The 14,992-nt window shown below is 44.0% G+C and overlaps 1 protein-coding gene across 1 annotated transcript in view; it reads left to right on the top strand.

Annotated features, from left to right (window-relative positions):
- Positions 1-2,485: 2,485 nt before the first annotated feature.
- The window catches only part of FGF3 (fibroblast growth factor 3), a 37,658-nt gene continuing 25,151 nt past the window's right edge, over positions 2,486-14,992 (top strand). The window contains exons 1-2 of the mRNA XM_020782788.3: positions 2,486-3,050; positions 9,837-9,940. Of these exons, the coding sequence (XP_020638447.3) occupies positions 2,750-3,050; positions 9,837-9,940 (405 nt within the window). The 5' untranslated portion in view covers positions 2,486-2,749. The remainder of the gene's footprint in view (positions 3,051-9,836; positions 9,941-14,992) is intronic.

Here is a 14,992-nt window from a genome sequence, read left to right as displayed (position 1 = left end):
TTCCTATTTCGGTCGGCTTTCTAGCCCAGCTTCCCTGCGGAAGGCAGGAACAAAGGGATTGGGGAGTGCATTAATTTGAGGAACTGATTCAGCCAAAGATAATTTGTTTCTATACTCCACTACCCCGTTTTAAGCCAGGAGGCATATTTGTGTGCTTTAATTTTGATTGAATCCCATCACGTATTAAAAAAACCAAACAAACTCATCATCATTCTAACATTTTCCCGTTCAGATGTTTCCGTAGAATCTAGTTCTCCTTGTGAGACAGGAGCCCAATACATCTCGTGGGAAAGGAAGACAGTCTTTCAAGGAAAGGTTGTGGGGAGGCGGGCTGGGTTTTTAATACTGTATTTTCTTTCATTTCTCATGCCAGACGATTGAACTGCGTAATGTCTTTTACTTCTGGGCAGGATCGAGCTGTTCAGGAGACACTGACTAGATCATTTTTCCGGTCTATTTCCTTTATCAAAGAAAGCTTTTGTAGCTATTTTCTTAATTCTTGGGACCGTTTTTTCCCTCTAGGAAGATTCCCATCACTCTTCCACTAGATTTCTCTGAATCTCTGTAGTAGTTTAACAGTTTGAATCACTTTGGTAATTTTCAACAGCTATTGTAAAGTAAACCCCACATTATTCAGTACTTCCTGGGGACTAAGTCCCCTTGCATTGGGGCCCCAATCCAACATACATTTTTCCCCTCTGTGGGTGAACTCATTAAGTTTAGTGTATAGGGCTGCGCAGTGGGTTAAAATATGTAGTGGCATTCTCTCCTCCCCTACTTTAAATGTTTTTAGAGTTTATTTTGAGGAAATTGTTATTAACTAGGCAATCCCATTCTCGCCCCGTTTTTTATGTGGGCACGTTAGCAGTTTAGACTAGTGTTTTTCTTCTTTATTTATAGAAGTTTCTATATATATATATTCCATTCCCCAAAAAAGATTTTTGAAAGATATTTTAACAAAAAAAAGAAAGAAAAAGAAAAAGCTGAAAAGACTTGTTATGGTCGAACTCAGAGGAGCGCACTATGGTCATTAAAGATTTCCTTTCACGAATAAATTAGACGGATAAGTTAAACCTTATCAACATTTTATTATAGTCGGGCAAGGTTGCCACACACAGAAAAGGCATCCTCGAGAGACTATGGTAACGTGCTCTGTATGGAAGACTTGGAACAGCGTCTAGTGTAGCTGAGAAGACCAATTCGAGAATGACAATCCCTTCCACACTGAGGACAAATACAATCTGTCCCCTGTCCAGCTCCCTGATTTTGCTGGTTTCGGGACTGGCTCTTTGCCTCGGCCTGCTGAACAAGTGCCTCTTCAAATTGGAAGAAGCCATAATGCACCGCCTGCCTCCAGGCTGACCGCTCAGATGTCAAGGTTTCCTATAGATTCGGCCAATTCTATACACTCTTTGAATGGCTTTTCCCCCTTCTACCCAGAAGGTCGTTTTCCTGTGCTTCCTTTTTGTTTTGTTTTAAACGTGCATTTAAAACACGAAAAGAAAACCCCATGCCGCGCCACCCTCTTCTGCCATCAGTCATCCGATGTGTCACTCATTGGGCTTTTAGAAGCAGAGCGCCTGGTCTCTGAGACGACCCCCCGGGTGCGCTTTTCTCGAAGTAGCCCGTTTGCGAATAAAGCAACAGAAGGGAGGCTGCGGCACCTCATTTCCCTTGGCTTAAAACTTTCGTGGTCTCCAGCCCACGCCACTGGTTGCCTTGATCGATCAGTTGCCAACGAGGAAGTGGGCTGCAGTCCCCGAAAACCGGAGCCAGATTTAAAAAAATTAAAAAATCAACGCCGCTCCATTTCCCGATGCGTCCTGCCAGAGGTTCTCCCATGGGCGATCGCGCCCGGCATTGGCAGAGGCGCACCGTCGGGCTAGGCGGCGGCTGTTCCGTTCTTGCCTGGGAACTGTCCCCCCCCCCACACACACAGAGGGGCCCCCTTCCTAGCGTAGGTGGGTAGGTCGGTGAGAGTGACACGGCGTTTTAAAAGTCCAGAAAGGTGGTGGTGGGGGTTGCGTCCCGCATGTGGGTGCGCGCGCCTGCGTGGAGTGGCCGTGGTGCAGTTTCATCCCGGGTGGCACTCACACGACACGAAGCGCTCGTAGCCCCGCAGCGGGGGGGTGGGGTGGCCGGCCGGCGGGGCTTTTTTCTGTTGACGGTCCGTCGATTAAGAAAAGGTCTTTCCCCCCCCCCTTGGGTTGTACTTCGGGGGAGGGGGCGCCCAGCCCTCTCTCCCTCCCTCCCTCCCTCCCCCTCCGTTCCCCCTCAGCCCATCCCAGGCGGGCCGTCCGTCCGTCCGTCCGTCTCTCTTTCTGGAGAGCCAAGGTGTCCTCTGGTGGCTGCGGCAGCACCTCCACCGGATCCCACCAGCCGGGCCTCCGCTCTGTTCCTCTCGCGGTCTCCGGCGTTGATCCATTTCAGGAGATCTCGAACAGAGACTGAGCCGGGAGGCGGCGGCGGCGGTGGCAGGGGGGTGGGGCGGGCGAGAGGGATGGGACTGAAGAGGAGCGAGCTGCGGCGAAGTCCCTGCTGATCGGGGCGGCGGTCCAGCCCGCCGAACCGGCGAGCCTCCCCCCCCCCCGGCAAGCGCCTCCGACGCGGCCACCGACGCGCCCGGGTTGGCACGGCGTCCCCCGCGGATCCGGCGCGTCCCCCATGGAGGCGGCGGCGGCGGCGGCGGCGGCAGGAGGGTCCGGGTGCTTTGCTCCGCGCTGAGCGCCGCTGCGGCCATCATGCCACAATGGTGACCACCTGGGTCGTCTTCCTGCTGAGTGTCTTCTGGCAGGCGTCGGGCTCCCCTGGGCTGGCCACGACGGCGGGGGCGGCCGGGGAGGAGGAGGACGACGGGCCGGCTTGTGCCCGGCGCGGAGGGCAGGCGTGCGACCCGCGCTGGCGCAGAGATGCCGGCGGGCGCGGCGGAGTCTACGAGCATCTCGGCGGAGCGCCCCGGCGCCGAAAGCTCTATTGCGCCACGAAGTATCACCTCCAGATCCACACCAACGGCAAAATCAACGGCACCTTGGAGAAGAACAGCGTCTTCAGTAAGTGCCCCCCCAACCCCCTCCCCCAGGCTTCTCCCGGGGCCCGGCGAGGCGAGGCGAGGCGAGCAAGCCACTGCCCCTGGTCCCCATACCCCCCACGCCCTGCCCCGGCCAGCCTAGCTGGTGCCCCACGCATGGTAATTGCCAGCAAATGTCCGGGATTATTCCTGCTTATTGGAAGGGAAGGAGGGAAGGAGGACAAAAAGTGTGCCGGCCTTCGAGCGCCTTGACATCCCGGGGCCCTCAAGGCGATTCACCAGTAGTCCTTAGGAGTAAGTGTGGCTAAAGGGAGCCAGAGGAGCAGCCGATCATAAGAGGTTGCTTGCTTTGAGGAATGGGCAGCGTATTATCAGGCATTCCAACTGAGAAACCCTAGGTGATGTTACCCAGGAGAGATTTCTCACCTATGGCGAGATTTACACACAGATCCCGACCGATCCTTAGGTGTTGCAGGCTGTCTCCCGGCACGCTCTCTCCTGGATGATTTTGCTAGAGTGTGATTGTTGTTGTTAAATCGATAAGTTGTGTCCGACTCTTCGTGACCCCATGGACCAGAGCACGCCAGGCCCTCCTATCTTCCACTGCCTCCCGGAGTTGTGTCAAATTCATGTTGGTCGCTTCGATGACACTGTCCAGCCATCTCGTCCTCTTTCGTCCCCTTCTCCTCTTGCCTTCACACTTTCCCAACATCAGGGTCTTTTCCATGGAGATTTCTCTTCTCGTGAGAGCTAGAGTGTGATGCGTTTTTACAACCCTCCAGATTTAAACTGGGCGGGGGTGTTTCTCTAGACTAGAGCGTAACTCCAGGTACTATTACGGTGGTGTAACGTATGGGGAGGGTGGAATATAGAGAGGAGGAACCTTAGTTATGAATAGATTAATATCAGAGCCTAGTGCTAGACAAGCAGGTCTATGGATTCCCTTTTCATTAATATTAGTAAATATTAGTAAATTTTTGGTGAATATGAACTACTCCTATGAAACCAAAAGTTGTCACACTCCAGACTTGCTCTGCAGCTAGAGATGCATGGAATAAAGTCAGGATGGGGAATAAAGTCAGATGCTCTTGGGCTGCAGCTTTTATCATATCTTGATTTTGGCTCAAGTGCACTGGAGTTGAAATCCAACATCTGGACGGCTACACTTTCCTTAATGAGGGTAAAAGATTTTGGCCTAAATAAATGGCAAAGCTGTTGAAAACTAAGGGATCCTGCATCTGGCCATGTGCAAAGTGTTGTCTCTGGTCAACGTGCACGCGGCCAATAGAAAGCTAGAGTGGTTGGCAGGGTTAAGTTGTCTGAGCCCTGATTCTCCTTTTAGAAACTGATCCATCGTGAGGGGGCATCTTTTATCACCCCCAAAAGCCCAGTCAGAGAGCCCAGGAGGTATTGCAAACTTCAAAGCAAAGTATTCATTCATTTGTTCATTCATAATTTCATTTGTTTAGTTAAGCAGCCTGTGGTTAAAGTTGTTCACCTGCCTCTTTTCAGTTATTACCGAATAGGGCTGGTGAATTCCTGGTTCATTCATGGTGGCTTCCTACAATAATTTTCTTCTGGTCCTTTGCATTGGCCCAATGCAAAGACAAGATGGGAAAGAAAACCTGATGGATGCTGTGTGCGTATGGAGGGTGACCTTGTGTTTTTGGAGTGTCTGGGATTAATGGGGCTAAATTTTCCTCTTTTGCCACTGGATTAGGTGAGTGGAGATATATACAGTAAGTGAGTTTGGAGACCAGCTTCTAAAGTTGCTCCCACACCAGGCTAGCCCCCCACCTGGATGGATAGAAACTAAAGGGCACAAAGGAGGAGGCTACCAAGAATTCAGAGCAAAGGAGATATTTTCAACCTTGCTTTCCCACAGAAGAAGGGGAGTACAGGGGCCACAGGACTTCCTCTCTGTAGTCAGCCTGGCTCTTGTGTCTGGGTGCCTAGAAATATTTACAGGGCTGAATAGCCCCTGCACAACTCTCTGCTTTGCCTAATTTCCCTACCAACCCATCCATCCCTGAGTGGGTTGGAGCATCAAGGAGGAAAGCTGCTCTCCGGAACTTACAGGAAGAAGAGAGTCACTTGCTTGATCTGTCTTGGAAGGTGTTATTTCTCAGGACTCTTTAGCCTCTTAGACACACTGGGTTTCTTTCTGGCGTTTGTGTGTGTGTGTGTGTTTGTGTTTCATTGTTATCAGCTAGTTAAGGAGGTTGTAAATAACATTTGACGATGGCTTTCACACTTCAGTCAGTTCATCTTAGCCTACTTGTTTGGTTTTCGAGTCCTTCCTATTCAACTTTGTTTGATTTGTGCTTAGTGGGAGTGAAGCTATTTAGGGTAAAGGAAATGATGCCACCTCCACTTCTTCTGAATGGAGTAGACTGGCAAGATCTTAAGGAAATAGCACATAACAGAAACAGATTAACTGTGTTAAAAAGACAACAACCTTATTCTTCCCTGCAAAGGTGATGGATTCTTTACATAGTTGAAATAGAGGGTGAATTCACACATGCATCTTCACCACTTGATGTTCCTAACATCCAGGGCTCTTGTGCATGTTTGGGTAACAGTTATAACAAGCAGAACTTTGATCTCCACTGTTACCTTTTTAGAAAAGAAAAAGAACTGTTAATGGAAGCAATTCGCGGAGTCAGCTACAAATCCTCCAGTGAGACATAACTAACAGCACAACCTGACTACAGTTACACATTTTTATGGGTCAATGAGATGACTGATACTTTAACATTCATAATATCTGACAAAATCTGACACACACACACACACATCTACAACTGTATTTGGCCAACTGGACGTCTACAGTGGGAATAGCCAAGTAAAGTTTTTGTAGCTGTTGGGGGAGGAACAGAAACTGCCCTTCTCAGACTTTGGTGTAAGATTAAATGTAGAGACTTTTCTAATCAGTTCGCTATCTTTCTGTGGGTCTTTTCTGCACCAAGATACATATCTATTTACCAAGACCAGATCTATGTAAACCTGGTTCTCTAATTACTTAAAGCAACCTTCAAAACCATTTAACCCAATCTCATGTGTGTAGGACACACTCTGCCGTTGTATTATAACCCAACGGTGCCATGTCCCTCTACAGTATGCTAACTCCACTTGGGTGTCTGCAGTCTTCAGAAATGAGAAGAGCCATAGATTTGCATGACTGAAAAAGGAATCTTCAAGAGTCAGTCTCTTGCTGTAAGATTTGAAGCAGCCAAATCTGAGGTATACCATCTCGACGTATGCCATGCAGTCCTTTAAGAAAATCTGATCTTGCAGGACACAAATACAAGAGTTGGTGATACCTTTATAGACCACTGAAAAAAGTCATCATACAGTCTGTGAGCTTTCATGGATCAGGACCATCCACTTCATCAGGTGTGCACGAATGTGAAGAATTTAAAGTCCAAAAGTTCTTTGCAAGTTGGATTTTGCCAGGCATGTCTTTCTAAGACATAAGTCAGGAAAGATACGAGCAACATTAGAGGCGTTGTTTTAAAGTCACAGCTGAGGCAGCTGTGGCTTGCACTGAGACATATCATTTGCTGAAAATCTGCTGTCGCAAAAGAGAGGTGGAGGGGAGAAAGCACAGCGGGGGGGGGGGGAGAAGGTAGCCCCTACATCTTAAATTATTTTCCTCTTTTACGGACAAAGTCACATATGCAAGTACTCAGTGATTGCTACCTTAAGTGACTTGCAAGCGTAAAATAACTTAATGGATCAGACACCTCAAAAAGAGTTTTCATAACATTTAAACCACCATATTTTTCAATAATGGCATTCAAGTGTGTCATGACACAGTGATAAACATGCTGAGCAATTCTGTTATGCTGCCATGCTGGCAACCAATTTGTTCCAGTGTAATACCATGTGTTAGCCATCATATATTCCTTGCTTGAAGGAGGGAGGTGGAACACATTTCCAGATATGACATGGCTTCCCCAGCTGTCACCTCAATTTCCACAGGTTGAGTGTAGCACTCTTGTGAGAGAAAAGCCTATGCCATACAAGTTTCTATACATTCCCTGGCTCAAACTTCCCCACTTACCCTCTGGATGTCAAGAGTGGGCCAAGGGACATGGAAGGCCATGGCAGGGACAGTAGTGTGACCTCTGACCCTTTTTCTGCATGATCACACCTATGCAGGAAACTTAACACAAGATCCTAAATCATCTCAGAGAATATAGAGTAACTTAATTAAGTGCAAGTTAAAGAAGAAACAATGCCAGCCTTTTAAAAAAAAAACTGGCATCAAACACTCAAGGAGAATCTTAAAACCATTAGTGTTTCTTGGGACAATGCTGATAATGCTGCAAATTATTGAGTTCATTGGAAGAACATTTGCTGCCCAATGTGCCTGCACAGGACCCAGTGATGATGATGATGAAGTGCAAGTTCATGTACTAAGTTTGTCACTTTCAAAGCAATAACCCAAAATAGTTCTACAATAATTTTCTGGAATAATTTTCTGAAAGAGTGGGAGTGTAATATCTTTCTAAAGATTTGACAAAGTGCTTAAAGCATAAATAATATCTTGATCATGTAGATGTTAAATTAAAACTTATATCTGTTATATGATGCCAGTCAGTGTTTTTATAATCTTGATTGACTGTTCCTAGTGTTTTATAAGAATAAGAAGCTAGAAAGAAGAAGCAAGCAAGCAAGTAAGCAAGCAAGATAGGGGACAGAGTCAGTCTGAAATTCACAGTTGGACATTATTTTTGTAACAGCAGGATCACAATTTTCCTCATTTCATGGTTGTCAGCCAAGAAAGTGTCTACAACCTCAGCATTACCTCATATAGCTAAATTTGAATATCTGTCATTTCTCCCTTTCCATCACAGCTGGATGGGAAATAAAGACTGAAGATCTGGTTTTTTTGTCCCTTCCCTATTGACATCCCTGTGTTCTTCCCATGCCTTTTGTAACACCATGTCAGGAAGAAGGTGGTAACCCTCCAAGGCAGTCTTCTGTCCTTTCCCCCCCATTTTCCAGAAAGCTGGTCCAAAAAACCTTGTCAATAACCCCAGTAGCCATGCACATGGTACGATGCCTGAATTTCTAGTGTCTGCCTGAATTTCAGGCAGCTTCAGAGGTGGGAGCTGCATCTGCTCCATCTTCCAACATCTTCCATCTTCCTTTCTGTGAAGCTGGAACTGGCTAAGATCTAATTTCTGGTTTGGAACAAAGTCTATGCTGAGGCTGCCCAAAATGTGCTCCCTCCCAACTGTGTTAAAATGCACCCTTTGGCATGCAAATTCCAATTCTTTTTCTTCCTGTGATGAGGAAGCTTCATCACGTGGCCTTGCCTACAGATGGTACATTTCTCACTCCTGCTCCTGAGTCTATGCATCTGAGGAAGCTAGCTACAGTTCGTGAAAGTTCTTTGATAGTAAATTTTAGAACTTACCTTGATAGTAAGTTTTAAAAGGTGAAAATCTGGGGGCCGGTGTTCTGGAGAAGTCCTACTGCATGTAAACTGTGTAATTTGTATTGTTTTTCTTTTGCAGTACTTTTGCAGGGAAGCTCTCTCTCAACCACTCTTCCTCCCTGTGTGGCTATATACACAAATTGTGTTTTATATGCACATCCTGATTGCCTCCAACTTTCTGCTGATTTTTCATGTGGTAGGAAACCTGGAATAATTTCTGTTCTAATCCACAAAACAGCCCTGAGAAAGATGACAGGCATACCTTGACTTTATTGTTGCACCTGTCTGCGTTATGAGACATGCTCTTTGATGGGCTGAAACATTTCCTCTCTTGGAATCTGGCCTAGAGAGCCACATTGTTCTCTTCCCAAGGGAGCACAGACTTCCTAAATGACAGGCTGCTTTCATGGGTCCCACACTGGCTCTAAGATGCTACAACTACTCATCTTACTCCATTTTGTCCTCTGGAGACCTCAGTAAGAGTATTGTCTTGAAAAGGGCAGCTTTGTGGTTTGTTTCAATAAGTCAAGCACTCTTGTGTTCCTAAGAAAGGAATTAAAGGGGATTTAAACTTTTTATAGACCTATAGGATTAGGTGGACCTCTAGTTCAATGTCAGATCCTTCTTTTTTGAAACAGTTCAATCTCAATCAAACAGCTGGGGATTTACTAGTAATAGTTTGCTCCGAACAATTCCCATGTTCTTGCTTTCTTGCACGTTGACATTTTTGATCATCAGACTTTGATTAGGAGTTAAGGCGTAAATGCCAGCCCCTTGTGTGGTAGTGCTATTAAGCACAACATTTTCCAGATGGAGGAATCATTTATGTAACGTAATATTAGTAGCTTGGGAACAAGGAGAGACTTAAGTTAGGGTTAAAGATTCTTGCTCAGTTATGCATTCAGTTGATAGCCTTGGGCAAGTTATTTTCAGGTTTTTTCCTTTCAAATTTCATTTTGTATGAAAAAGAGGATCCTAATATTTGTGTTAAAAGCTTATGGGGAGAATGACTAGAATAAAGGTTACTTATCACACCTGTCCGATGCTATGCCACTTGCAAACTTTCTGGGTTGGAACACAATGATTAGATGGTCAGTGATGGGACTTCCAGTTCCATTATAGAGCTGGGGAATGTTTCATACATGCAATCTGGTCTTCTGCCAATCTCAGGGCTACAGAGGTACAGAAAGTCACCAAATATATAGATGTGTCCTTGCAAAATTGACGGGAGCCACCTCCCAGTAAGCACCAAATAATGATGTCCAAGGTAAAAGTGCTCTGACATTTGTGACTTAAGAATTATAATGGTAATCATAAAAGATATAAGTGTCTTTAAACCCCTTGCTTTTCCTTTTCTAGGTATTCTAGAGATAACAGCAGTTGACGTTGGGATTGTGGCCATCAAAGGCTGCTTCTCTGGCAGGTACCTGGCCATGAACAAAAGAGGCAGACTTTATGCTTCAGTAAGTACTATTTCAAATAGAAGCATCTTGACTATGGTGATAAGAAGGAAGGTAAAGCTTTCCCCATAGGAGTTCTAAGCACTTTCAATGGGGATTTAAATGTTGTTCTAATCAAATCAGTGATTCATGTATTAAAATTGAACAAAAATATGTTGTTTGGTTTCTCCGGTTGAGGTGGGATGGGGGGGGGGGAAGGAGTAAGCAGTCAATACGAGAAGTCCCCTAGGTGAAATGTGAAGGCAAGAGTGAGGTACACTCATTTTGTTTCATGTATGTAAATTGTCATGGAAATGAGGTGTATTTTCTTTAATGTTAACACACAGAGAGAAAGAGAGAAAGGATATAGATGAATATTCATAGACTTGCATTTAGCCATTAGCTTAGATTGTAAGTAATTCTTTCAGATAAGTAAGTGTATAGGCGTAAGAAAGTCTACAGTTAGGATTAGAAAGTTTTTCAAAAGAAAAATCTTCAAGAGATGTCAGTGGGAGTCCCATTTGGGCAATGTAATGAATGAGCTCTCAGGGGAGTAAAGTAATTTGAGTTGAGATTTAACACCGGAGGTGCAGCACCAAAGCTGCTAACACCCTGAAAGAATGTGTGATGTTAAAGCATGTTTTTCTCTAACTTTTTGCAATTACACTTTTATACATTGATCTGGCTTTATCACGTGCATGATATATTTAACCCCTTCTGGAAACCAGAGAAGATTGGAGAGGTACTGCACTGCCAGCGTGGATGGATTAAATGGAATTTAAGTACACATTTTACTGCTTTATTCCTTTGTGTGTGTTGTGAAGTCAATTCTGACTTACGACAACCCTTTTAAAGGTTTTTTTTTAATAAAATAGCTAGATATTACTCAGAAGTAGTTTATCATTCCCTTTTTTGGGAACATTCTGGAACTACGTTGCTTGTCCAAAGCCACACATGCTGCCTCTTCTGGGATGAACAGTGGGGAACAGATTCTGTTAAATACATGTAGCATGAATTGAATGAAATCCACTATGAAGACAGAGAATACATATGTGATAAATAAACAGCTGAATAAGCAACAAATGATTTCAGGGTAGGGGATGGGCAAATCTGTGAGAAAAAGAACAAACATTAACAGAAGGGAGAGGCAACTTTAGAACGTACAAGGGCTACTTCTAATCCCACTTTGAACTCGTGAGCCCCCTGTCCACTTTTCCAAAAGCGGAAGCAACTGGATGGCCACCTCTAGTTTTCTTGTAAGGCTCCTCCAGAACCTCAAAAGTTGGTAGGCAGTGATGGCTGAGATAGTCTGGAAATGAAGAATTGCTTTCCTTGGAGGTTTCTGGGCCTCAGTTTTGAACTAAGGAGGAGGGCTTAGGATCTTTGAGAGACCATATATACTCAAAGGCTGTAGTTTGCCCATACCAGTCTACAGCTAACAAGGATCCCTTAGGCAGAATGTGGCTCATGGCTGACTGCATTCATTACATTTTTATGCCCCCTGTTTGTGGGAAATTCAGAAAGGAGCACACATTCTAGAGGTTCCATGCTGTGCTTTTCAGGCCCACAGCCAGACATTTGGTCAAGAATCTAGAGGGGTAGAGTGAGTTTCTTATTTAGAATATACAGTACATCTCTCATTTCACCTAGGCCTGGCATTAATGCTTCTTGCACTCATGATGAGATGTTAAATCTGGTAGATTAGTTAGCCAGAGCTGAAGCCAATGGAGGCCTAATTGACTAGCATTTGCCCTTAAGTCTTAGATCTATTTATTCAAAATAATTGAGAATTACTTTGAATAGGTAGGGCTGGGGCTTAAGGGCTCATGCCTGACTGTGCCCTTGGATGTTCTCTCCTCTGTTGTGCTCTAAAACAGCCTGGGCCCCCTGAAAATTTGCACCAGAGGGTCCTCAAAGCCTCCAGTGCAGATTTTGGAGGAGAGCCCCTGCCCAGCTGATGAAATGTACTTTGCTCTCTGTTGCTTCTAGAGATGGACATGAACTGGCTGTTTGTGCCAGATTGTTTATTGGCTGAATAAACAGCAGTTTATTCAGCCAATACAGCCAGTTTGTTCAGCAGTTCAGCACTTCCCAGCCCTGCCTCCTCTGGCAGGCTGTCACTCAGAGACAACACCCAGAGGAGGTGGGGCAGGGAATGCCAAACACCTGTTTAGACAATAAATAAATCAGCACTGAACTGGCAGATTGTGCCCATCTCTAGTTGCTTCTTGTCTACCTCACAGGGCCGAAATCTGATGTGATGTCATAGCTAGGCCATTGGTCTTGGACTCAGGAGCTATGAATCATTATCCTCAGTCATGAAACTGACTGTGTGACCATGTCCAGTCAGGTGCTCTCAGCCTGATCTACCTCCTTGGTTTTGTGATGGTAAAGCAAGGGCTGGGGTAGGAAATTATGTAGGCCATCTTAACCACATTGGAAGAAATGAGGGAAATAAATGTGACTAAAATAATAATACAGTACTAGTTTAATGCTTTTTCTTAATCCCCCCACTAACATAAACTAACTATGTTTTTTGCACCTGCAAATAAAAATTGCAATCAATTAAGCCTTTTTTAAAAAACTAGTTCCCAAGTTCCAATTTCAACTGATGTCACAGCTAAGAGGTGCAGAAATATCTGTGTGAATTGTCCTTCCAGCAGTATTCCTTATTCCCTGCAGAAAACAGTCAATCTTCCACAGTAGTAGCAAAGTGTGGCTATTGCTTCAAGATCTCAAGATTCTCAAGAGCTGAATTTCTTGCTGCTACTCAAGATAAATCAAACACACAAAAATATTATATCAATTAAATACATTCCTGAAGTCTTCCACTACAGATCACAGGGTGGAGGCAAGTCTTAATTGTCGATGCTTTCTGCATATGACAAATGAACCTGCCAAGAAAAGTGTTAGTTGAGGATTTGCCCTAATTAACTTGTTGTCCATAATAAACATATTTTATTTATAAAAATAAAGATAAAAATGAGACCTCTTTGATGTACATCTCTATCTTCACCCTGTAGCACCAGTAGTTGCCTCCATCAGAATCCTCTGTGGATCACATGACATCACAAGTACTGTACAGTTATGCTCCCTGATGCCATCTGGAGCTTCTCCATCAGTAAGGATGGCAAATTCTTAATCAAAAAAGCTTTGTGTGCCTCTGAGCATAATGTGGAACTTTTCTTTCTGCAGTGTGGAATAACTTCATCAGCTGCCTACCCACCCATTTAGAGCTGAGAAATGAGATCTGCAAAGATCAGTAGCAGGACACACATTTTGCATACAAGGCTCAGAGACTCCAAATGTAATCTCAGGCATCTCCAGTTTAAAGGATCTGATAATCCCAGTGCTCTACACCAATCTTCCTCCATATTTGTTTCTCCTGCATTCTGTGCTCACCCCAATGCTGTTGCTGCTGCGATCAGCTTTGCTTTTTTTAATCCAAGCTGCTCAGATTCCTTTTGTGCCTAGTTAATTAAGATGCCTTTAAAATTACATTTTAACCTTAATTTTAAATTAATTTGGAGAAATATTATAGTGGGTCATCATTCTAATTGTGTATGGTCAAAATTAGGGCAAACATTAAAAGAATAGCCTAATTCATGAAAAAAAAAAATCTATCTTTCCCTGTCTCGTGGTGGAGCCATTCAAATCCATGTAACTCTAATTCACAAAATCTCTAAAAGCATAACACAGATAACAACAGAATGTATGCAGAAGTAATATTCTGTAAGAAGTAAAACAGCCATCCATAACAGAAAAAGAAGCAATTAAAACCCAGAAAACACTGAAGTGAGGAGTCAGCATTAAATACTCTATTATATCGCATTTAATGGTGCTCACTGAAGAACTTTCTGAAATTATTTATAGACAGGGTGCTACTAATAAAAAGGGCTTACAACTAATTTTTGATTCTCTTTGTGTGTGTCTCTGAGTAGTACTCAGGAGTATACATAGAGAGTTTTAGATTCAGGATGAAATAGTCTTATAGGTTCCCCCTCTTTAGGTGATAATGTATGTGACTTCCTTCAGAATGCTGTAAGGCCTGCTGCATTTGAAGGCTTCTTCTGTTGATTTTGCTTCCATAGTATGAATGTGTCTTCTTGTTATACATATGATATAAAAATATAAATTGAGAAAAATAAATACTCCAAAGATAGATAATAGAAATTAATTTGTACAATTGAGTCAGTCACCAACCTTGTTTCCCCATTCCAAAGGTTGACTAGGCCTTAAAAGCTTCTGATGTAGTAAGTCCTAAAGAACCATCAGAAGACCTTTTGCATCTATCAGTTTCCTGAGGAAGACCATCTTAAAATATTCTCTCACCTCTATCAAGGTGTGGGGTGCCACTGAGCCTAAATCTGAACAGACAGTGATCTAGTTATAACAAAGGAACAATGTTGAAGTCTCTGCAGATCACCATAATTACATCTCTCTCTCTCTCTCTGTGTGTGTGTGTGTGTGTGTGTTTGTAAACAGACCAGTGAATATGTGTGATCAGAAATTACCTGAGAAAGGACCATGGTTGCTATGGAGACCATAAAGTCCTCCCAAACAAATTGTCTTTGAAATTCCAATAGTACCTCAAAGATTACCTCAGGCAGGGAGGCCACTGGACAACAAGGCAGATAGTACACAAGCATAATCTCTATTTCTTCCCAAATACCAGCTTCAGAAACAGAGACTATAAATCTTACATAAGGTTCCTGGTCAAAACAATGGAATCATGGTAGACCACCACAATGTCGTCTCCGTATATTATTCAGCTTGTTTACCTGCTTGAAACCATAACCCAAATATAACTTCAATGTCTTACTAAAGGTAATTATTATTGGGGGGAGGGGGGAGAGGATTTGGAAGGATGAGATTTGCAACCCTAGTTCCATGATTAGTTGGGGTCCAGTTTACCCCCCTGGTGTAATGCCATGGTAAATATGGAAAATGGAATAATTTACTCCCTCTGCTGGGCTAACTTGGAATTTCCTAAAGCCTTTTTTCATCACTTTATGCTAGCTTAATTACGCTTGCATTTTTAGTGGTGTAGAAATCAGAGGTCTGTGTGGAGACCTG

Source organism: Pogona vitticeps, chromosome 1 (assembly GCF_051106095.1).
Source record: "Pogona vitticeps strain Pit_001003342236 chromosome 1, PviZW2.1, whole genome shotgun sequence".
Taxonomy (NCBI): Eukaryota; Metazoa; Chordata; class Lepidosauria; order Squamata; family Agamidae; genus Pogona; species Pogona vitticeps.
This window is presented reverse-complemented; position numbering and strand designations above follow the sequence as displayed.